This window comes from Falco punctatus, assembly GCF_963210335.1.
Source record: "Falco punctatus genome assembly, chromosome: 2".
NCBI lineage: Eukaryota > Metazoa > Chordata > Aves > Falconiformes > Falconidae > Falco > Falco punctatus.
This window is the reverse complement of record NC_137581.1, coordinates 30332284-30354664: the sequence shown is the minus strand read 5'-3', so window position 1 is coordinate 30354664 and position 22381 is coordinate 30332284. Positions and strand designations below refer to the sequence as shown.

Here is a 22381-nt window from a genome sequence, read left to right as displayed (position 1 = left end):
GCCAGGCTGGTGGAGCATCAGACTTTTCTGGTCCCCCTCCACAAGACCCTTGAGTCCTCGGGCTGCTTCCCCTTCAGGCTACCCAGCCCCAAGGCTTCCTGGTTCACAGGTGGGTGCTTTTTTGATGTATCCCAGTATTCGGGCAGCCAGGAGTCCAGCAGCCCTGGGGTTTGTGCTGCCTAGTGATGCAATTGTTTTGGGAGTGAGCTGGAAATATTGTATGCTGGCTTTCTCAAAAAACCCAGTGTGTCATAAATTCTCCCTCAGAAAAAAGCAATTATTAGTATTTATTGCTGGCCTAACACAAAATTTGTCTGTGTTGAAATTACTTCGGGAAAATTTAGTTGAAAGAGAACTGGTAAAGATCATTCCAGATGGCTGCTGTAGCTCTTAGTTCATCTTTATCATCCAGACATGAACAGAGATCTCTGTACTATAATTACATAAATAAATAATGACTAGAAATGATGTCTTTATGGGAGACTTAGACTTCCTAGATGTAGGTTGGAGGCAGGTGTGCAGAAGTAGGGACCTATTTCTCAAGGTACCTATAAACATGGTAGGTGAAATGCTTCCTCACCAAATGACTTCTCAACCAATCCTATTTAAGACTTAGTTTTGATGAGCACCATGGCTTCTGTGGAAGAATAAAAATAAAAGAAATTTTGAAACAAGTACTCACAAACCTACTGTGTTTACACTAAATAGAAGAATAGATAGAAGCAGGATTGTAGTTAAGGTTCCTGATTCTGAAGAGGAAAATTTTTATACATGAATTAATTACTGGAGTCATCCGGTTGAGGAGCCAAGGGGCTGAAATGTGGAGAAGGTGCAGAGTTATTAAAGTTTCAGATGTGAAAACTACCTAGAACTTATTTTCCAAATGAAAAAAAACACCTCAGGAAAAGCACCGTATGTAACGTGATGGGTGAGCATCGCAGAAAAGGTGTTGGTAGGTCATGAAAGGACAGAAGAAAAAGGGATCAGCAAAGAAAGTTGTGCCTCAGAAGGCAGGATGTGTAGGAACAAAGTAAAAACAAATGAAAGGAGCTTGAGAGAAATACCAAAACATTCTTCATCTAGAGAAAATGTTGGAAAGAGAAAGGCTCCTGTGCTGTGAAGATGAACTATAATCTCTGCTGGATAAGCTGATGATGATCTAGCAACAGGGCAAAGTCTGGAGCCTTACTGAGGGTGTGGAAACAGCAGTTAACCAGCCAACGAGGGAATAAAGCTCAGCACAGCTAACGGGCTCCAGTCAGGGGAGCGGGATCACTGTTGTTCCAGAATTCAGGCAGAACAGGTATATGAAAACATATGTGTGAATGTTTTGTAAGGAGGAAAGGGACCATGTGACAAGAGTGCAGTTTCTCTGTGTAAGAAGGGAGGAGAGAGTTGTGTGGACCAGAGCAGGCCTATTAATCTGACTTCAGGGTGCAAAGCTTTAAAACAGATACTGAAGGAAAGAATTTTCTATATAGTACATAGAAAAATTTCTATTTTTTTTTTCAAGACCTCCCTTGAACATGCCATGCAAATCTGGTACTTTGATTTGCTGGAAAAGCGATGTCTTGTAAGATCTAACCTTTCTGGATCTCAGTGAAGTGAAGAATTTGCTATGGTACAGCAACATATTTGATATATTGCCAGGAAATGTTTTTCTTTGAGACGGAGGAGACAAATAGGGAAATAGGGGAGGACATTAGGAGGAGAAGAGTAGTGGAGCTGCAGTTCTCTAATCAAGGTTACCTGCTCAGGTGAGGTAGTTGTGCTTTTTTTCCCCCCATATACTGACATTACATCCTGTGCAGTCTGCAGTGCTTACCGGTTCTGTGCAGATGCAGAAGGCACACACAGTGCAGATTCTTTCTTGTTTTGCTCTTACAGAGTTTAAAATAAATGACATTTTGGCTGAAAGTATATGTTTTTAGATGGAAAATCATAACTGTTGTTCTGGTATTCAGAGCAGGATTGTAAAATGACAATTGGAGAAAGGGAAACAGTGTAGAAGGGAAAACAAGACAATGGAAAAGGAGAAATACAAACATGCGACACTGAGGAACCTTCTTACTTCCTCTGTGCGGAGGAGCTGTTGTGGCTCTGGATCTGTACCACGTTTGGGGGTCAAACTCCCGCAGAGCACTAACCGTTCCCAAAGGGAGGGAAAGAGCGGTGTACACCTCCTCTGCTGCCCCGTGGTCCAGGCAGGGGAGAGCACAGCGAGCTGTCCTCAAGCGCGGTGAGGGCAGGCTGTACTCCTGGCTGCGTCCAGCTCTGTCCCCCAAGCAGAAGTGTGGATGGGCGGCTTGGTTCAGCTTTCCGGGAGCTCTGGTTCCCCCCTACACAGCATTTCACTTCCTCATGCTGCCCCTCCGTGTGTGCCCCTTGCTCACCAGGGACTTCCAGCACTCACCAGCCTTTAGTATTCTACAGAAATGGGCATACTTCCCCAGTGCAAACCTGTGACATTCAGAAACCAGAAGCTACCTGGTATTCATTCTGGTGGGGCGAGAACTTTGTCACTGAGAAGTGGCCGCACAGTGTCTGTGCAAAAATATTCCTATTTATTATAACTCCAGAGAAGTTACTGTACCCTAGGGATGAGCAGTTCCATCCGACTTGGCTGCAAAGAGCTATGGTTGGAAGGAGAGGAGTTTCTCTGAGGGAAGAAACAAGAAGGTACACGCTGATAAAGTCCTTACACATACAGAAATGATGTGGGTAAGCCAAACAAAGAAAGCTTGAGACAAAGGAGAGGGAAGTAAGGATGTATTTTTGGGGAGGGAAGAAAGTACTCTTTGAAGTACAGAGTCAACCAACCGCAGCTGGTTACAGGAGGAAGAAAAGCGTGTCCGTCAGGCGGAGGAAAAGCTACGCGTGCAAAACTAGTGAGAAAATTAAACCGTGGCACGGTACATGGTTATTTCTTATTCTGTGTGGATCAGTTTAAAGTAATGCTTAACTCTGATGTTAGGGATCACTTCTGCAGAGCCTGTGGCTGTCCCGGAGGAGATCAGCTGAAGCCAGAATGCCTTTGAGGAGGAGCTTTGTGGTCATAGCGTAGTTTAGCAGCTAAGGGAGTTTGGATGAGCTGGGACTCATCATAGGGCATATGCGATTTGGTGGGGGAAGGGATGGGAGGACTTCTATGGGAAATGGCACTGGTAACACATTACCAGAAATGATGAGAGCACTTAAAAACATTGTAACTGCAGTGCTGGGATCCAAACCAGTTTCCCAGAAGCTGCCTAGTAAGAAGTAGGATGGGTCTACACATTTCATGGTTCGGTGAGCAAGGCTTTAAAGGTTGAAGTTAAGAATGGCCTAGGTGAAATAAAAAGAATGGGACATGCAAGCAACCCCAATGCCAAGGTTATTCCATGCTATGTAAGTTCAGTAAGTAGAGTTGAGAGAGCTGAAAAACTTGACCGGGTTTGGAGTTCTCGTCCTTATGCAGAGGCTTATTTGAATCCCAGGCTGTTTCTATCCCATGCATGCATTTCATTTGCCATGTGTAGCATTAAAAACTGGAAAGATCACGTAAGGGGGAGCAGTAACCTGAGCTCAAAACGCAAGCTGACCTCTATTCTGACAAGAAAAGCAGCACTATCACTTTGGGGTGAAATGTATCTTTTTGCTGGATTCTAGCACAGAACTGAGATGGTCATGGTCAGTTGTCGGTAATGATGTGCTCAATGAGACACTCCTTGAGTTAAGTGGAAGCAGCTAGAAAATCTGTTCCAGTAAAGCTCCTCAGGCTCTGGCAGTAAAAAATAAGAATGTTTTTGCACAGGCATCTTTTCTGCAATTTCCTCTCTGCTTTGCAGCTAGCTCAAACCTTGTGGGGATGGCCGGGTTGTTGTAGGTTTGGGGGTTATATCAGTCTTTCTGCTTCCAGCCTGCTGGTGTTCTCAGCAAAGTGCTTACCCTGGGCTGAGGTCCCACTCTGAAGGCATTGGGATGTCAATAGGCTCTTCATGAAGTCATTGCTTTGTTAAGGAGGTTAAGGGGGATAAACATAAGTTATGACAAAGTTCCAGCTTTGAGAGTCACAATTAAATGTATGACAAACGAGGACTCTATAAAGAGAAGTACGTACAAACATATGCATGTAGCAACTTTGCAAGAAACATGTTTAAAGAAACTCCCCACATCTGAACTATCTGTTGAAACAGTCTCATGTGTCTTACATTTACCAGTGAGTTGAAGCAGTGTATCCCCTTTTCATGTGTTTGCATATACCAAAATAAAAACAATCTTTGGAAATCAGCCATTTAATTGTCATAATAAAGCCATGTTATCTTCTTTTCACAGGTGGGAGAACTGAAGAAACAGAGTTATGAAGTTGTCTGCTCAAAGCCATAAAGGAGGCCACTGACAAATCCAGGAACAGAAGCCAAGTCTCCTAGATTGCAGTCTAAATGTCATCTAATACTGTAATCAACAAGAAAGTTTGCCTTCCGATGTTACAACGAGGTATGTTGTAGCATTACCTATATATTAATAATTTTCCCAAGGGAAGCACATTTTGAATGTGTATGTTTGCCTATGGTCTCGTAAATAATTCAAAACAATTCTTTGGATTCTGCTTCTGAATTGTGTTTCTCGTACTGTTTTCCTTATAACTGGGCATTTTTTTCACAAATATTTCTTTGCAAGTCATATTTAAGACAAACTGTTCTCAAAATCTGATTTACTAAAATTACTACAAGTTAATGTCCAAAACTATCCCAGAGTAGCTTCAATAATTCATATTTCTAGATACTTTAGAGTCCACCTTCAGGGTTTTCTTCAGGGTCCTGAGCACCTAGGTCCATTCATCTCAGCTTGCCCTTATAGAACATGATGGATAGTTGGCATCATAGAAAAAGGAAATAGAGTTGTGTATTCCCAATGAGGATGTTCTTAGCATTGGAAATATTTTGGAAATATTGCTGTAAATGTGTTGGAAGCGTCAAAAGCTCACGTCTGGCTCTAGTTTAGCTGGAGGGGAGGCTAGGCCAATAGATCCAGGTGACAGAGGTGCTGTGAATATGGAAGCCCATTACAGAGCCTAATGCTGTCTGGTGTGTTGAGGAGTATTTGTCACAGTTTTGGCAAAGGTACAGTTTGCTTTCTGTCTCTCCTAGCTATGTCCTCCTATACTGAGTCAGGAACATGTACGCAATACTTCTCTTTGAGATGCTCATCTTTTGAGGTGTTGAGCACCAATAGTTGCATTAGCAGCTGGTTTTACTTGCACTCAAACTTTTGAAGCAGCGCAGCAGCTTTTTTGCATAGGATAGGGAGGGTTTCCTTCTGGCTTTCACCTCAATCTGACATATTAATGCTGTGGGCATCCCAAAATAATGCTAGTGTCCAACACTGAAACACTATTGAAGCATTGTCTTAGTTGTAGGTAGCTTGGTGATTTATTAAGAGAAAGTATTAAATCAGGTTGGAAAACTGTATTACCTCTACAACATACTCCTGAAAGCACCTTCACAGTTTCCAGATCTTTGTTTTCAGTAGTTTGCCTGGACACAGGTGATGAGCATGCTCAGAGAATGTGTCAGGTTAGCTACAATCAAACCTGTAAAGCATCTGCAATTCATCCATGCTTCTCCCACCAGCAGGTGTCATTCTGGAAAAAGGAAAATATTGTAATTTCCTGAATTGGAGAATTTGGCTGTGACAAAGAAGAAAAAAAAAAGTTTGCTTAAAATACAGTTTTTGAAGGATACTTTGTTCCAAATAAAAACCAAGAGAAAGTTGGCCGGGGTGCATTTTTTAATAATCTTTGTGCAGTGTGTAATCCTGACATATGACCAATGATGAGCAGATGACTGGTAACCAATGTCTAGTTAAACCTGTCTTCTGCTTTTCACTGTTCTCTGTGACATCTTCACCTGCTTAATCACCCCTATGACTATAAAATCATTGACATTCATCAATATTTATGATGGGCTTTTGGCTTTAGTTCCCCCAAAGGAAACAGAAAGGAAAGCGTTGAATTCAGATTCATTTACTTCAAGGTAAACTTGAAGTAATCTCACAGAAGCAACTGAATTCAGTAGAATTGCTTGGTATTTAGTTTGAAGTAACCAAAAGTAGTATTTAATTTTCTACTCCATAAATAAGCCTCAAGCAGAAAATAATCACATTATCATTTTAATATCTATTATAATGTTTATGTTTTCCTTTAAGTGTTCATCTGGGTTTTAGCTGCAGCCTCCTTTAATGTGAAGAGATTATTTTTGATTTCTCAGGAGCACAGTGAGAAGGCTATGCCTGAATTGTAAAGAACCAAGATGCTGCTGGTTCATTGCTGAGGGCTCTTGGTCTACCGAATCTAGTCTTCTGACTGTTAAAAACAAAGTTGCTGTGAAATCGATGTAGAACATGTCTTGCCCACCCTATATCCTACTGGAAGTTTGTTCCAACCCATCACAGCTTTGATGCTTATAAATATTTTTCTATCTTTCAGCCTAGATTTACCCAGGGCCCTTGTGTCTATATTGTCCTTTTACACTGAAGAGTTTTTCCCCTTCTGTTGTGATTTCCTCCCTGCTGATGTATTTAGCAAAATCAATGACACCCCCTTTCAGGCTCGATTTTAGTAAGCCAGAGGTGCTAGGCTGTGGGCCAACGTGCCATGCACAGCCTGCCAGGATGGCTCCTCTCATCCAGCGCTGACTTTCCCTAGGGGCAGGCTGTGGGCTGTGTGGGTGTGCGTGGGAGCCACACGGTCCCTTCCCCTACCATTTGCATCCGCACGTAGCTGGGAAGTTTGGGCCTGAGCATCCCAGGCTGAACTAATAAAATTTGCATAATTTTCTTTCAGAAGCTTGGTTTTCCATTCCCCAGCATTACTTTAAGTTAAATTGATATTTTTTAAACAAAAGCAAGCAGATGTGTCCATCCTTTGTTATTGCCGTGCATATGACATTAAAGCAACAGCTTCCACACCCTGCCAGCAATTCTTCACCTGACACATCTTAGTGCTGTATCTGCCCTTCTTTTCTCTTCACTGCGGTCATCTTCCAGTTGACTAGTCTGGCCAGGTTTATCTTAGCTGTTTCTAGAAGTGCTACTACAAAGGACTATTTGCTACTGTGATATGATAGTCCACCAAAACTCTGCCTGGAATCAAAGGGAAATTTGTTTGAGGAAAAAAACGAGAACAAGCTCCAAGGCTTGGCTGCAAGGAATGCATTGAAGTGGGAATTAGTTTTACATTTTCAGAATTTTTAATTACAACAAAATGATGTAAAATAATTGTACTTTAGGCAGACATATCTTTTTCAAGATAGTATTTAACTATGAATGCCACAATGCTTGTCTCCTGAACAGTATCAACCACTTGGTTGCTGAATTAGTGTATAAATTGAGAATTTTAAACTTTGCTCTAAAATAGCTAAATGTGTAGTCTTGGGTTTGCATGAAGTCTGTATTAGTGTTTTCTGACTTTTTGAATATTTAGTTTTGAAAATGTCGTGGTATTCTACAATTTGAAATTCAAAAGTATAGAAGTATTGTGAATGTGACTAGTTCATTATGCGCTTTGTTTCTATAGGGCCTAGATAACAGGCTGTGATGATGTCCAAGAGGTTTTTATACATTAATGTATGAGATTTAGATACAATTTTATACAGTAAAGTATGAGATTTAGACAAAACTATTTCTTTGGAGTTTTAAAATTTTTTCATGGTTTTTGTTAAGTGAAATCCTATGAAATTTTTTTTAGTTGTTTTTTCAGTATGTTATTTTATTAATTTTAGAAGAAAAGCATGTGCCTAAACGTAGACCTTCTGTGTCATTTTAGAGCCCCTGGAGATCCCACCCAGCCTCTCCCTGCCACTTCAAAGGTGTGGGTTTCCTGTCAGTCCCATATCGTATCTGCCAGCCATGCACAGTTATCCTGGCTACTCCAGGGTATTCCAGCAGGCATTAGGTACCTTCTTTTAGCCATCTGAATTTCTCCTTTAGATAAATGCTGTAAAAGATAATACACCTCTACCAATGCTTAACAAAATTAAAGATAGCACAGCTGTGAAGGTAATTCCGTCTAAGGTGTTTTATTTAAGTTTAACAAGACATAGAGGCAGGAAAGCAATTTCATGTGCAAGTACAGAGTTACTGTGTTCAACGGGATGCTATCAAGAGTCTGTTTTGAATTATGATGGCTGAGCTGAACCTGTGCATGCGTTGGGAGCTGCTGTTGCTGAGGGTATGCCCCCCGAAAGCCCTGGCCAGAAATCTGGGGCTTCTCATCAGGAACGTAGGGGTCTGATGTTTTAAAGTGTTTGGAGTATGGCAAAAGTAAGCTTAATTCCTCAGTTTTGGGCATGATGCAGCAAACCAATTTTGCTGAAAAAGTAGGTATTTTTGGGTACTAGGGCACTCACAGGGAATTAGAGGAACACTTGCATTAATTACTTAGGCAATTAGAAACCTAGGTTAATCAGGTCCATTTTTGATGGTCTACTGAATCAGAGGGAAGTTAAAAACCTTGAATATATTAGTGTAATTATGTATGAATTGTACTATGTGGTTACTGAATTGTTTTTTATAACAAGAACAATTCGTTGCATATAATATATCAAAGTTATATATTGTATAAGTATAAAACATATAACTCAAAATAAAATTAAAGCTATTGGAAGGCAGCAAACTCTGGATGAAATTCACCGCAAGGATTAATTAGGATTGTATAGACAAAGAACACTCTCCCATGAGCTTTTTTTAACCAGTCACTAACATTAGGATCATTAGGAATTTGGACTACTTTTGCAGAAGTTTAAAAAATGAAATTGTTACAGAAAAAGGCATGATGCAGAGTGACTTGCAAAACAATCATAAGATCTGATTTAGTAGTGTACAATATTAATTTTGTAAATTGTGAATGAAGCAGAACTGTTTTCATGTGCTGATTTTTTTTTTTTTAAGTCTTTATCAATCTTTGTCAGGATGAACCCCCAAGGCATGACTGTGATGGCTGTTTGAAACAAGAAACAGATACCCTCTTGGTGTTATTCTTTTCACTAATCACTGGGAATCTGAGCCTGAATGAAGATGGAGGAAGACTCCTACAGAGAACTGGGAACGGTTTGTCCCTTAAGAAGGGTATAATGGCATTTTTAATGTTTTTACCAAATACCAGGGTATGTGATAAAAGTTTATGGATTGGGAATTAATTGAAAGATTGTGAAATGGGAAAGAATGCACATTATGGGAAGCCTTGGAGAACTACAACCTAAGCACCCTGAAATTTGCGACCAAGGCCACAGAATGTCTCTGGAGTTATTGGAACCATCTCAGATGACTGTTATTTCTGATATAATTTACCAGTCCCAGTAAGCTCCCCCAGCCAGACTGGGAAAAGAGATTCCTTTTATTAATGTTAGTCCAGGGGACTAAAGTGTATTCTGGGAAATGAAACATATAGTTTAAGGAATTAGCTACAGAATTCAGCTTTGTAAAAAAAGAGACAGTGTGCATTTGTACCTGGGAGGTGGTATAGGTTTTGAAAAATGCTGTTCAAAAGAAAACGTGCTTATATCTAAACTCTGTTATCTGCAACGTAAAGGTTTACAGTTTTAAATGTATTAAATAACGTATCTGTATGATGAAATGTGAAATGTATAATTAAACTAATGACTATAAGTATAGAACTAGTAAATGTTATCTAAATCGTATGTGCAAATATTAAACTGTTTCATTTCTAGAGGTTACAGAAAACACTTTAAAATTTTATACAGTCTTTCCACCCCCTCTAGTTTTTAATGTAATTACAGTTTTAAAGCTAATCTATTAGTTTTTTTAATATTTGCAGTTGTGTTAAATTTTACTGAGGAACAATTTAGTTTGGAGAAACCGTTACACTTTATCCCAACTGTGGTTCATGTTGTTTGAACAAGAAGTCCCTGAGTGTTTGTCCCAAATACCAATATTTTCACTCCACTGGCAGCTGTATATTTGTGGTCACCCTACAGCAATGTATGCAAAGAATGTATACAGTGGCAGTGCCTCTTCCAGAAAGTACCAGGAGGAAAACTGGATGTGGTCAACCCACACATAATTTGCTCTTCTTGGTGGAGGTCTCGCATAGACAACACTTAAATGACACTTTTTGTTTCTGGATAGGATGAAGGTAAGAGATGGAAACCATTCAAAAGCCATTGCTTACATTCCCTGAAATGGGCTAAAAAGAACAGCTCTTCTGAGACACAGTTTTACACTGAACATACGCAGAGCTGCGTTATTATTAATTCTGAAAACGTGTTTACAATAGTTAGGTAAAATATTTAGTTACTATTTAAATATTTTGATGTATTATAGTTCGTACACAAATTTTAGCTGTCTACTGCACTTAACATTTCCAATTTAAATAACTGGTTTCATTAAGAATTCTGTGATACAAATTAATAACAAAAGGCAGTTAATACAGAGTGCAGTTATGAGATCAAAATACATGTGGTTTAAATTTAAAGAATTAAATGTTAGCATTTCCCTATAGAGAAAGGTTATTTGGGCAGTGGTGTACTGACATTATCACCACCCACGGAGAAGGGGACCTGTTGATCCTATCGGTTAAGCAGAAATTTGAAAAAGGAAGAATGTAGGTCTAGCGGGTTTGCTTGGTGTGAGTGATTCACACAGGAAAAATGCTGATACCCGGAGTCATCGTAGTGACCTTCTCTGATGATTAAAAAGAGAAATAAGCACGCAGTATTTTTGTCAGGTTGGAGGGTTTAGGTTGCTTACTAGGTAAAGTTGGTCTTGGTTATTAATATAGTGGAAAGTTAAATGATGACCATGGAAATACGATAACAAGTGCTGTTGCAAATGAGACAAAAAAAGATTTTCTGTGGGCATTAAAACTGATTGTCCAATGTGTTAACCATGGGGCTGAAGGACAGCTAAGAAAATAATGTGCAAAGTGGATGAAATAAAGGATAAAAGTGTGTTTAAGTAGGTATTTCTTCAAAGCTTCCTTCAGGGAGGTGTTTCTAGGCACTACCATACTGCTTCTGGCAAATCATGTCTGTTAAGCTGAAGGTAAGCAAACAGCATTCATTTAGCAGTATACAGTGCTGTCTATATCTCTGAATTTCTGTTTGGGCAAACCTTTATAATAACTTTATTTGACCTAGAAACAAATCTATTAAAAGCATCCATTACTAATTTGTCACTATTTAATGTTAGTTTAATATGACAACTCTGGGATGGCTTTGCCTGTTACTCCTGGAAGAAACTACATAAAATTGGGTGGGTTCGAGTAGTTTCACGCAGACCTGGGACTGCACAGAAAAGCCAGTTCTCAACATCACTGCACATAGGGAAAGCTTGTCTCTGACCCTCAGTCGAACAGCTTGAACACATGCTGAGTGAAACCCGAGGCTACCAATACTCTGCACTTTGGCTTTTGAAACTTTCTGCGTAAGATACAGTTTCAACATGAAAAGTCAAAATACAGTGGTTTACAATCAGTTTTGCTTTGTTTGAAGCTAAAACTCAAAGCAAAACTCCTGAGGTATAGAGCTGTATGAAGCAAACCATAAGAAAATTAACAGAAAACCTCTGCAAACTGAACAATCTAGTTTCACCCAGCTCTTGAAATAACCCCTTTTTGCTAGTTCACTTTTCAATTGCACGTGTGGGATGTCAAAAATTAGTTGTTTTCACTACCCTGTGGCACAGGTGATAAACGCCGCAGCTCCAAAGCATAACCCTCTGTCTGAGCAAGGTCTCACTCTCACTCTCTGTCTCAGCTGATACTTTCGACATCTGCCAAAAGATGATATTTTCTCAGTCCCAGGCTAGTTATGTTTAGCTCTTGATTGTCTGTAAAAAAAGCCTGTATGTTTTTTTGTAGTTGCATCCAGCTCTGAACTAATTTCCTAGATCTATAACAATGCTCTAAATAGTACCCAGTCCCAAAGTAGCAGCAGTAACTTCACCTCTGGGGGATCGCCCGAGGATTTATGACATTATAAGTTCAAAGCCTGATATTTCAGAGATGCTGAACACCTGTTTCTCTTCCTAGCTGGTATGGGAGCTGCAGGTGCTCATGCTCTTGTGAAGATCAGACCTCTTCTGCATCAGTATGTTTATTTACATTTATTTACAGTGGAACAACAAAGAATCCTCTGCTCTCCTTTCACTTTTTGTAAAATTGTAGTGCAACTGGCTTGAAATAAACCTATGAATGGCACCAAGCCAGAAGGTACTTCTAGGAGAGCATTGCTGAGCATGTGTGAGTTTAGACTCTCAGGGCTCCTTTGTTGGCTGGGCAGCTGATCCATTTTCTTTCCCCCTAAAATATTGAGGGAGTGAACTCCTGAGCCTCCAAAATTATCACTGACGGAGAAGCAATGCCTCAGCAGCAGTGGGACTAAGCGAGTCAGCTTCTGGATGTAGATCTCAGACTTTGACATCTTTGTTGAGAAGAACTAGAGTGATGTTCAGGAAAAAAAATAAAAATTATTGTCAGATAATCAGTGATCTTGTGTACCTATATTTTGCTTATTTGTATGTCAGGTTTTTGTGGTGAACCAGTCAGTACCTAGGAATGTGCAGAGTGCAAGCAGAATGACCGAATTTGAAGGCTGAAGGTGTCTTGAAGCACAGCTCACAGGCTGGGTTACATGAGGATTATTGTGCATGGATTTTACAATATAATGGCTCACCTCTGCACAAGAGTGAATTTTATATGGTGTGAGCATATGTCACCGAAAAAACCCAACATTGGGTTGTTGGTGGAATGCAAATATTATGTGACTCTGAGTCTCACTTGGTATTTTAAACCATGAGAGTTTCAGATTTGAGTCACAGTAACTTGTAACTAGGATATGTATATACGCATATATAGCACACAGGCTGTAAGCAAGGCTTTTGCCTTGGGGTTATTTTCTCCTCAAATTGCAGATTTGGTTCTCTGTTATTGTAAGCCATTACAGCCTCAACGAAAAGTTAGAAGTCAGATCAGATGCTTCCAAAATGTGAAAAGAAACCTGAACTGGGAACCCTTAGTCTTCTATTTTCTTCTCCGGCCACTTTGATTTTTAGAACCCTTGGTCCATCAAACCACGTTACATCTTTCCTGCACCTCTGCTTCTCCATGGTGCTTCCTGTGTGGAGCTGGCATCGGGATTTGTTGAGCCTCTAATTTACCTCATCAGAGCACTCAGCAGCATCTCATCTTTTGTTAGAAGCAGAACACACTACTTAAAGAGCACCTTTCACCCAAGACCTTTATTGGAAAACTCCTCTAGTCAGAGCAAGAGCTGGAGAAGATGGCACCTGAGTGCCTGCCAGCAGCCTCAGAAGCATGTGTGGGAAAAAGTTTTTTCTTGTTTTTTTTTTTTCCTTTTAGTTCAGCACTTTGAGTTAGAACATGCATGTAGCCAAGCTGTGCAAAGAATGACTTGCTGAACAGAAGACTGTAAGGTAGGGTTAGAGGCTCTGCTTAAGAGAAAATCTGCCTCAGCCTGGAGAACAATCCCACCACAAAATAAAATTAACTTTAAAAGTAATGAGATTTTCCACTGTTAACATAATAGCAGCAAACCACATGTTCTAAACAGTTTGGGGCTTTTTTTGGGTTTTGGGTGGTTTTTTTGTTGTTGTGTTTGTTTTTTTTTTTTTGTATAAGGACTCATTTTTTGTAACAAACCCCAGACTATTAGCTCTGCCATTTTTCCACTGCTGGAGGAAAACGCGGACTCTTGCTGAGTTGTATGGTGAATATCTCAGAGATATTTGAATCTGCCACCAATAAAAAGGCCTCTGAAATGCTAGCATGGAAGAACCAGTTCAAGGTAGAGGAAATGGAAAAAATGGGAAAAAAGAAGAAACATCTCTTTGGATCTTTAGCTCTGTTATTTTTTAGATTATGTTTCTTCTGAGGTCCCAAAATCTTTAGTAACAAACAAGATTTCTTTTAAAAAGTATTAAGTTATCAAAACATTTGCCAGGTCCTAATATTAAATCCTAGCAGTCAGCAATGTTTAAGTTCAGCCATATCATTTTGCTGAGTAAGTCATGCTAAAACTTAAAATTTTCCCCTCAAAATGATCTTTCCAAATGAGATTGATATTGTGAGAAAAAAAGAAAAAAGAGAAGGATGCCTTCATCTTGAGGAATTATGGAATTAATTTTCTTTATACACTCTGTTTGCACAAGACATTTTTGTTAACTCTTAATAAAAATACCATTCAGCTGCTACTTTCATTGTTTTTATCCTGGGACCAATACAACATTGTCATTATTGGATATAAAGTGCTGTAAAAACAAATCTAATTTGTTAAGTTTATTTTGATAAGAAATAAATATAAAGGTAGTGCATAGTTTGTACAGTGCTGCTATCATAGGACTCCTGGGTATAATTTATATAAAGAAAATAAAAAAGCATACATAACTTTCTAGTTGATTTCCTTTAACAGGGCTAATTGAAAACAGTTTCTGTTATTTAAAAGTAATTTATTTTAAATACACTTTTTAAAACAAAGTTCTTATTGATATCCATTTTAAGTATAATATTATCTCAGTGTGGGATACAAGTAAAAGGTCAAATCTTGTAGGAGTATTTTCTGTATGACTCAGTTCTGATCACAGATAAACTTATCGGAGAAACCAAATTAATTAACCTTTTCAGTACCAAAAGCTTGTTTTAACAGGCCACGACGGTTTCTTTCACAAATACAGAACGTCAAAGCTCACACTTTTGTTCTGAAACATGAAAAAGAGAGTGCTAATTTCCCTTTTCTCTATCTGATAAAAAGCAGAGGCTAGTGATTTTAACATGAATTTAGACTGGTTGAGAATCAGTATATAGGCATAGTAAGCAATACGTTATTGATTTTTAGTCAAGAGCTGTTGTGCACAGTGGTACAGCAACAGATGCAGTTTTTAACTTTGATTATGCCTTTAATTTATGGACATTGTTAAAGGATACGTTTTTTCTTGCCCATCAGCATAATCCTTATGCATGGATCTGATTACTGGAGCGCCGAAAGACGCTGTATGAGCAAAATGGCTGTATGCGGCATATCTCTAGGAACCAGCCTCTTTCCATGCTGCTTGATAGGTTGTTCAATTCCTGTCCAGTTAACTGGTTTGTGACATTTCTCAGAAGTCCCTTTAGCTCTGCTTGCTTCTTTGTTTCCATCACAGCAGTGCTGACAATTCAATGACTTGGGTTGCTTCAATACGTGCATGCAGTCGAACTCAACACCAGAAACTGCCTGTCGTTATTAAAGCCAAACCCATAGTGATTGAAAGGACTTCAGATCTGGGACCACACTCATGTCTGAGAAAAACTCTCAGACATTAATGAGCTGAAGCCCTCTTCACGGCATTCATGCAATCTCACCTCTATCAGCACAATTTAATGTAGCTGGGGGAGAGTTTGACTCATGGGGGATTTTGCCTGCAGACTCATTCCTGCCATCTTTACTCATTTTGCATATAGTATTTACTCTCACTGACTTGGGTGAAGAAGTTGTGCTGCAAGGGAGTAAAAGTGGTGAAGTCTTTCTCCAAATAGCTCCTGGAGAGCTGCGTTTCAGACATTACCTGTTGGAGAACGCTCAAGACGCTGATATTAATGATATTTCTCATATTCAGTGAAGTAAAAACATTAAAAATATCCAAGGGTGAAGATATCTAGAAATCTGGTTTGGAAGGTCAAAGCGCTAGCTGAGCTGTGGGAGTATACTGGTTCTGCACAACAAAAAGTGAAAACAGAAGTCTGTAAGGCATGTCCCAAGCTGAACTCAAATGGGCTTGGGGTGGAAATTTTGTCAGCCCTGGACATATACAGTGAAATAATCATCTCATGCTGGCAGTGACAATCAGCGCTTTTTTTTTTTTTTTCTTCCATAATTTACAAAACATGAGCAAGTAGGTAGTTAAAGCATTTAAATTCTTCCATGAATGGAATAATTTTACATGGTATTTTCTAAGCAGAAAAATAACTGGCGCTAGGGGAATTACATTGTCACTCTCACAAAATGTAATTCCATCCAAATGAACAAAATAATGCAGTTATCAGGGCAGATAATGCAGCACACTGCACACATGGGCAGTGAAGATAACCTTTTACTCCATTAACAAGAGATGATTGCTCTGGAAAACTTGCTGGGTCACTTTTATTTATTAAAAGAGCAAATTCATGGTTTCTTCATGGACTAGTCACACTGCATAGTATTTTCTTTTTTGTTCTATTTAAATTCAGATTGGTTATTCATACTTCCTGGCAGTGGTTATAAGAGGAGGATGACTGAGAATCTGGTAGGTGAGTTAATCTCATTTTTACTGTGTCTCTAGAGCCACCCACTTTCCCTTCATATGACTTGACACCAACAAGTCTGTACAAGTTTTGCCCAGCGAGACCAAAGTATTGACCTCCTGCACCCCTCCATCTTCTCCTCTGCCCTGTTTTTGCTGCTCCCCTTTTTTCTTTGGCACATTTCTTATTTTTAAGCCCCTCTCACCAGCCTGACACACAGGTCACTTCCACATCCACACATGCCTCCTGCCTGCAGACGCCTGCTGAGATTTTCATCCTTTGAGGCCAGGGAGTCAGTAGAGGGTTGTTAGGTGGCTGCTGACTCAGTGGGATGAAGCCCTGAGGTCCCCAGCAAAACCCCAGCTCCCGCCCCGTACCCTGAAAATGAGCTTGCTTTTAATGTCAGAAAGGAATCACTCAAACATTGGGGTTCCTGAGGCCCAGTGGATTTGTGTAATGGGTGAGCACAAACAAGTGCTGAAGCCATGCTCCCTGCTGAAGTGTTGCAGCTCCTTCCCCTACAGCGGGTGCTGGGAGATGCGCTTACAGGTTCATACCACAGTCCCGCTTTCAGTCCCAGTGCTTGTACAGGCTGTGTATGGTTCTCCGCTCCTCTATTTGTCCAAGTATTTTCATGTGGCTTTTAGAAATGCTGGTAACATTGAGGTCTTTGTAGCATTTGGCAGCTTTGGCCAGGGAGCTCATCCACTTTTCAAAGGAGAAAGGCACAGATGTGCACACACCGACGCTGGAACTGCCTTACAAAGCAGGGCTAAGTTATAGACAACAGAGAAAGCTTTTTGACGTTCTTGCACTAGCGGTTACACTAACCTTTGGTGAGGATTTTCTGAGCAAATTTTGCCTCAGCTGTGATGTCTCTACATGTTTCTCTTTCTGACTCTGCTGAAAGACCATTGAAACAGGCCTTGGATGCGCTACCAGTCTCATTACCTGAGACAACACAAACAAGAGACTGCAGATGGCTCAGTGCATCTTTTCACAGATATGTTAAAAAATTGTCCTGCTGTCGGAGATGTACACAAACTATCTGTGAGAAATCTTCCTGGTCCCCCTGACAGCTTCTCAATTTTGTCGTACACTCTTCTACTCCACTGCGCCTAAAAAAAATCAAAAATCTCATCGGCCTGGGCCTTTTAAATAAAACACTGCCAAAACATCACATGTCGAAAGTCACCATTTAGCAAGTGGCTGGGGATGCCATACCTCTCCCTGTGCTGCCCCACGTCATGGGCGTTCGACACGCCCAAGGCTCCCTCTGGTCCCAAGGCGCAGCGCAGCACCGCGCTTTGCTTAGCCCCTGAACACAGGCTGCCTTTGCTGTTGCAACGAGCACCATTGTCACCCTGACACGCTTTCCTCCTGACTGGGAAAACAGCTTCCAGGTTTTAGCAAACAAACTTGGAGAACTTTACAGCCCAGCTGTGACAGCTTCGAGCTAGAAGTAGGTTATCTTATTTTCTCCCCAAATATATGTATTGGTCTGGGGAAGGATACTACCTCTTTCCACAAACCTCACCACGCTTACAGCCGTGGACTACCCTGGCTGCAGCAACAGTGAAAGTGCTTTCAGTTTTGGTTTTTTTTTTTTTTTTCTTTTCCATTTTAAGCCCTTCAAATTATATGTTGACATTCTCACTGCTAGCTGGAGAGCAGCGTATCTCACAGTATTCCTGCCTTCGTATCGGACACGTGGCATGACGTTGAGGAATATGCCTACAGTAGTATAATGTGGACTTCACCTGTAGCCAGGTGCAAGGACTAAAAGCTGCAGCGGCTGCCAAAGGATGAGCTCATAAAGGAGTTGAACACTTTGGATCGTAAACGGGGAGCTGTGAGGGTTTTGAAGGATCAGGGCTTGGAGATTTCTTTATGCAAGGCTGGAACATCTTTCAGTGACAAGGAAATCAACCTTTTTGACTGAACTGAAAAACAATTGATAGAGCTTCCCCACTTTCCAGTGTCTCACATTCCTGAGTATGGATCTCCCTTGTTAGTGATCGTGGACATGAAACCTTTCCACAGTTACTGTTGTTGCAGTTCTGCAAATAAGAAATGACAGTGAGATAGGAACACTGAGCATGGTCCTGTCATATCTGTGGGTTGTGTGGGCTTCTCTAAACATTGACTAAACACTGTCCCACCACAGCTGATTTTTCCATCCAATATATTATCTCTAATAAAGCTGAAGCCATACAGCTCGCCCATTGCCCTCCCACTGCATTTTTATGTTCTGAGACCAAAGAAGTCAATTTTTTGGGTTTTTTTGGGGGTTTTTTTCCAACTGCAGAAGACAATATATATGCTTTTAATGTGCTCTTCGACTTACGCAGACTTATTACCCAGCTGCAGAATGCGCTCTGGTGTACAAGTACAGGAGATGTGTTTATGTGTCTGGTCATCTCTGGAATGTGTAGCCACTGAGTGAAAGGCTGGGAAACTCCTGTGGGATGGCAGTGCCGACGATGACCTGCCAGCACCAACAGCCTGATCTCTGATGGTGGAGAGGGAACATGGATGCCTCTGCAGTGCTGAGGGTCTCCAGCAAGCTTGGAGCACACAAGCTGGAAAGATGCTCTGCACATCTCCTGGTGTTTGCTCGAGCCCCTTAGCACCTTACAATCAGCACTAAGCAGTTTGTAGGATTGCGCTTCTGCTGGCTGAAGAGAAAAAAACCTCATTTGTGCAGGATTTTTGTTTGTGCAAAAGGCCTACTAGAAAATTGTTGAAATTAAAATAATCACACATGTCCTTCCGCTTAGGAAAAGAGAGCTCTAAGTGAGAGCATGTGTGCTCCGACTTTCGGGCTGAGAAAATGTCAGTCTGATGTGCTTGGGAAGTTCATATTGATACAAACAGGGAGGCTCCCTGCTGCCCACAGATTTCCCACATAAAAGTCCTACTGGTAGCCGTGGGAACTTAGCGGCAGCCACGCTGTGGCTAAAGTCACCACTCTAAAAATGTAGTGAAATTAGTGTTCATAAAAGTGAAAAACATGCCACAAGAATGAAGATGTTCTGATTCACAGCCATGAAAATTACATGAGTTCTGGCATTAAAATAAAAAAGCTAAATTTTGCATTTACTCTGGCTTTTGAAAAGGATTGCTGGTGGATTTTTAAAAAGTTCATTTAAGCAAAAATCTTGGCTTTTTTGCAAAACAATTTGTTGCACCAAAACATACCCCCTCCCTGCCCCAAGTCGTGCCTGTGATGTGACGCTGGTCCTTCTCACCAGCCCTGTGGAAAGGGCTGATCCTGTGCTGCACAGTGGCCTCTAGTGAAACTGAGTAGTTTGTTCCAGAGTCTGCAAAATAATTTCCAGCAGCTGTGTTGTAACTAGTTTCAGTTCTGCCTTCTGATCTGACCCTCACCTTGCTCAAACTATGACACTAGCTTTGTATATTTTTAAGAAAAATAATAAAAAAAAAAACCACGGGAGGGTGTGATGGACCAACAGACTTGTCCAAATGTAATTTGAACATGAACCTGGGACCCAGAGGCAAAGGTAATACCAGCAATAGTGCAGCTGTTGTAGCTTAACATTATCGTTTAGCACCATTTTCAGTTTGAAGTTCCCTTTTTTGATGACTTCTGCTATGCCTGCCATAAGGAGAGGGGACAGCTATGCCAGCTGTGACTCTTGCTACTAGAATTTGGATTTGTATGTTGTATCTCTGTTCCAGTTATAGACATTCATCCTCAAACAGGTACTCTTGTTCCTTGCATCCTTGCAGCTTTTTTTTTTCTTGCACCACAAGGATCTGAAATGTCAACTCTGTAGTCAAAGCATTGTATAAGGCTTGCTCCCTGTGTCCTACCAAGCCTGTTTTCCATGATTTTCCAGGACAGATGTTATGAAACAATGAGCATCACCCTCCCTTCATGACATTCCCTCTGCCACCATGCCTTCTTGCAGGACAGCCACCAAGCTGACCCCTTGTCCAGCTGGCTATCGTGTTTGCTGGGCAGCTGCTGCCTTCCCATCCCTACCCCCATACTGACAACAGTTTATGACAGCAGCAATCTTAAAAATAAAACAGGAAATAATTTCAATAGGGGATGTGGTGGCTGACAGAGAAAAGTGGAGTATGTCTGAAGTGCAGTTGTTCTTTCACGTGAGCGCCGAGGCCCTGCAGAAATGTTTCAGGGGAATGAATGTTTGCACAGCCTTTCATGTGGTGGAGGGACCTGTGCCTGTTTTTGTTGTTGCTTCAGAAACCTATTGTGGTGGCTGTCACAGAGTCACAGAATGGTCGGGGTTGGAAGGGGCCTCTGGAGGTCATCTAGTCCAACCCGCTCCTAAACCAGGCTCACCTAGTGCAGGTTGCACAGAATCACAGGTGGGTTTTTAATGTCTCCAGAGAAGGAGACTCCACAACTGCTCTGGGCAGCCTTTTCCAGTGCTCTGTCACCCTCAAAGTGAAGAAGTTTCTCCTTGTGTTCAGACGGAACTTCCCTTGTTGCAGTTTGTGCCCATTGCCCCTTGTCCCTGTCGCTGGGCTCCACTGAAAAGAGCCTGGCCCATCCTCCTGACACCCGCCCTTAAGCTGTTTGTGTGCACTGATAAGGTCCCTTCCCAGTGTTCCCCAGGCTACACAGGCCCAGCTCTCTCAGCCTGTCCCCTTAAGGGAGATGTTCTAGTCTCCTCATCATCTCTGTAGCCCTCCTCTGGGCCCTCTCCAGTAGCTCCCTGTCTCTCTTGAACTGCCGAGCCCAGCACTGGACACAGCACTCCAGGTGTGGCCTCACCAGGGCAGAGCAGAGGGGCAGGAGAACCTCCCTGGACCTGCTGGCCACACTCCTCCTAATGCACCCCAGGGTCCCACTGGCCTTCCTGGCCACCAGGGCACACCGCTGGCTCACGGGCAACTTGCTGTCCACCAGAACTGCCAGGTCCTTCTCCGCAGAGCTGCCTTCCAGCAGGTCAGCCCCAGCCTGTACTGGTGCGTGGGGTTGTCCCTCCCCAGGTGCAGGACCCTACACTTGCCTTTGTTGAACTCCATGAGGTTGAGCTCTCTGCCCAGCTCTCCAGCCTGTCCTAGGCTTGCTGAATGGCAGCGCAGCCTGCTGACCTCTGAATGCTGCTGGTCATGATGCAGCAGCATTTTGCTGGAGCTCTGTGGCTCCCGGTGCTATCGGCACATGCTTGCTGGTGCGTGGGCATTGCCCTATGATCTGGTCTGCATTTGGGTCACTGTGATAACCCCTTGACTTCAACATTGCAACTATTTCCTTGCATTAGCTGCAGCTGGGATAGCTGTGCTCTGGCCAGTAAATAATTCACTTGCCTACCACATTCTGGTGTGAGATAACATTTTGGTCTGATGCCTGAGGGAAACACCTACCCAACCTGCTATTTCTTCTGAGAAGAACCTTTAGCATCTGGTTGAATTATTTAATGGGAAGGCTATGGATGCCCCGTTCCTACATGTTGCTGAGAGCTCTTCATCCTCCTTGTTTGCTCCTGGTGGATCATCTGGAAGAAAGAAGGGATCTGGGTGAGTGCTGCCCTGGTAATGCTGAGCAGTCGGAGCCTTTCAGGCTAAAAGATGCTTCTTGGCCTTAAAAAGCTGAGTGTTTTCTTGGAGGTAATGTCTTAGTCTTGGAAATGTGCTTTTGGTTTGCTTCCACCAGCTTTGTATTTATAGTCAACATTTATTTTTCTCACCAGCTGGGTTAAGTGTTTTTTCCTATAGCATTCAAATGCTTGGAATAGAGGTTCAAATCCTTCTCTGCTTTCAAACACAAACATACCATATCTGGGTCAAGAAGTCTCTGACCTCCAAATCACTGGAGGTTGACAGAGTATATCATGGTATTTTTTTTATAGGCTTGCCCCAGTATTGTACTCTTCTTGCTATTGCCAGCATTAGAGATGGGATATTGGGCTAGAGGGACCTTTGGTCTGACCTCCTATGGACGTTTTTATGGTCTTTTGTCTTTATCTGGGGCCTCCAGAGGCTCATAAAGATACTGTAAATATAAAGAATTCATTGTGAACCGAGAAGAAGTTGTGAGCATAGGAGGGCTCTCCCAGCCCTGCGCTCCCTGGGAGCAAAGGTCTCATAAGAGAAGTGGGTGTCTAGCAA

At 41.6% G+C, this 22381-nt stretch overlaps 1 protein-coding gene and 1 long non-coding RNA gene across 3 annotated transcripts in view; one reads left to right on the top strand and one right to left on the bottom strand.

Moving 5' to 3' along the window:
• The window catches only part of LOC308058779 (uncharacterized protein), an 87040-nt gene extending 77797 nt beyond the window's left edge, over positions 1 to 9243 (top strand). Inside the window, exons 11-12 of one of the 2 annotated variants that reach the window (XR_013925958.1) lie at positions 4315 to 4476; positions 7805 to 8920. Coding sequence is in view for 1 of the 2 variants with exons in the window: in XM_080375138.1 (XP_080231264.1) it covers positions 4315 to 4343 (29 nt within the window). In the remaining variant the exon portion in view is untranslated. The other variant, XM_080375138.1, reaches the window with a different exon arrangement.
• Positions 9244 to 9394: 151 nt separating this feature from the next.
• Positions 9395 to 22381, bottom strand: part of LOC308058784 — a 29196-nt gene continuing 16209 nt past the window's right edge. Inside the window, exon 2 of the long non-coding RNA XR_013925963.1 lies at positions 9395 to 22381. This exon is cut by the window's right edge and continues 15970 nt beyond it. This is a non-coding gene — a long non-coding RNA (uncharacterized lncRNA).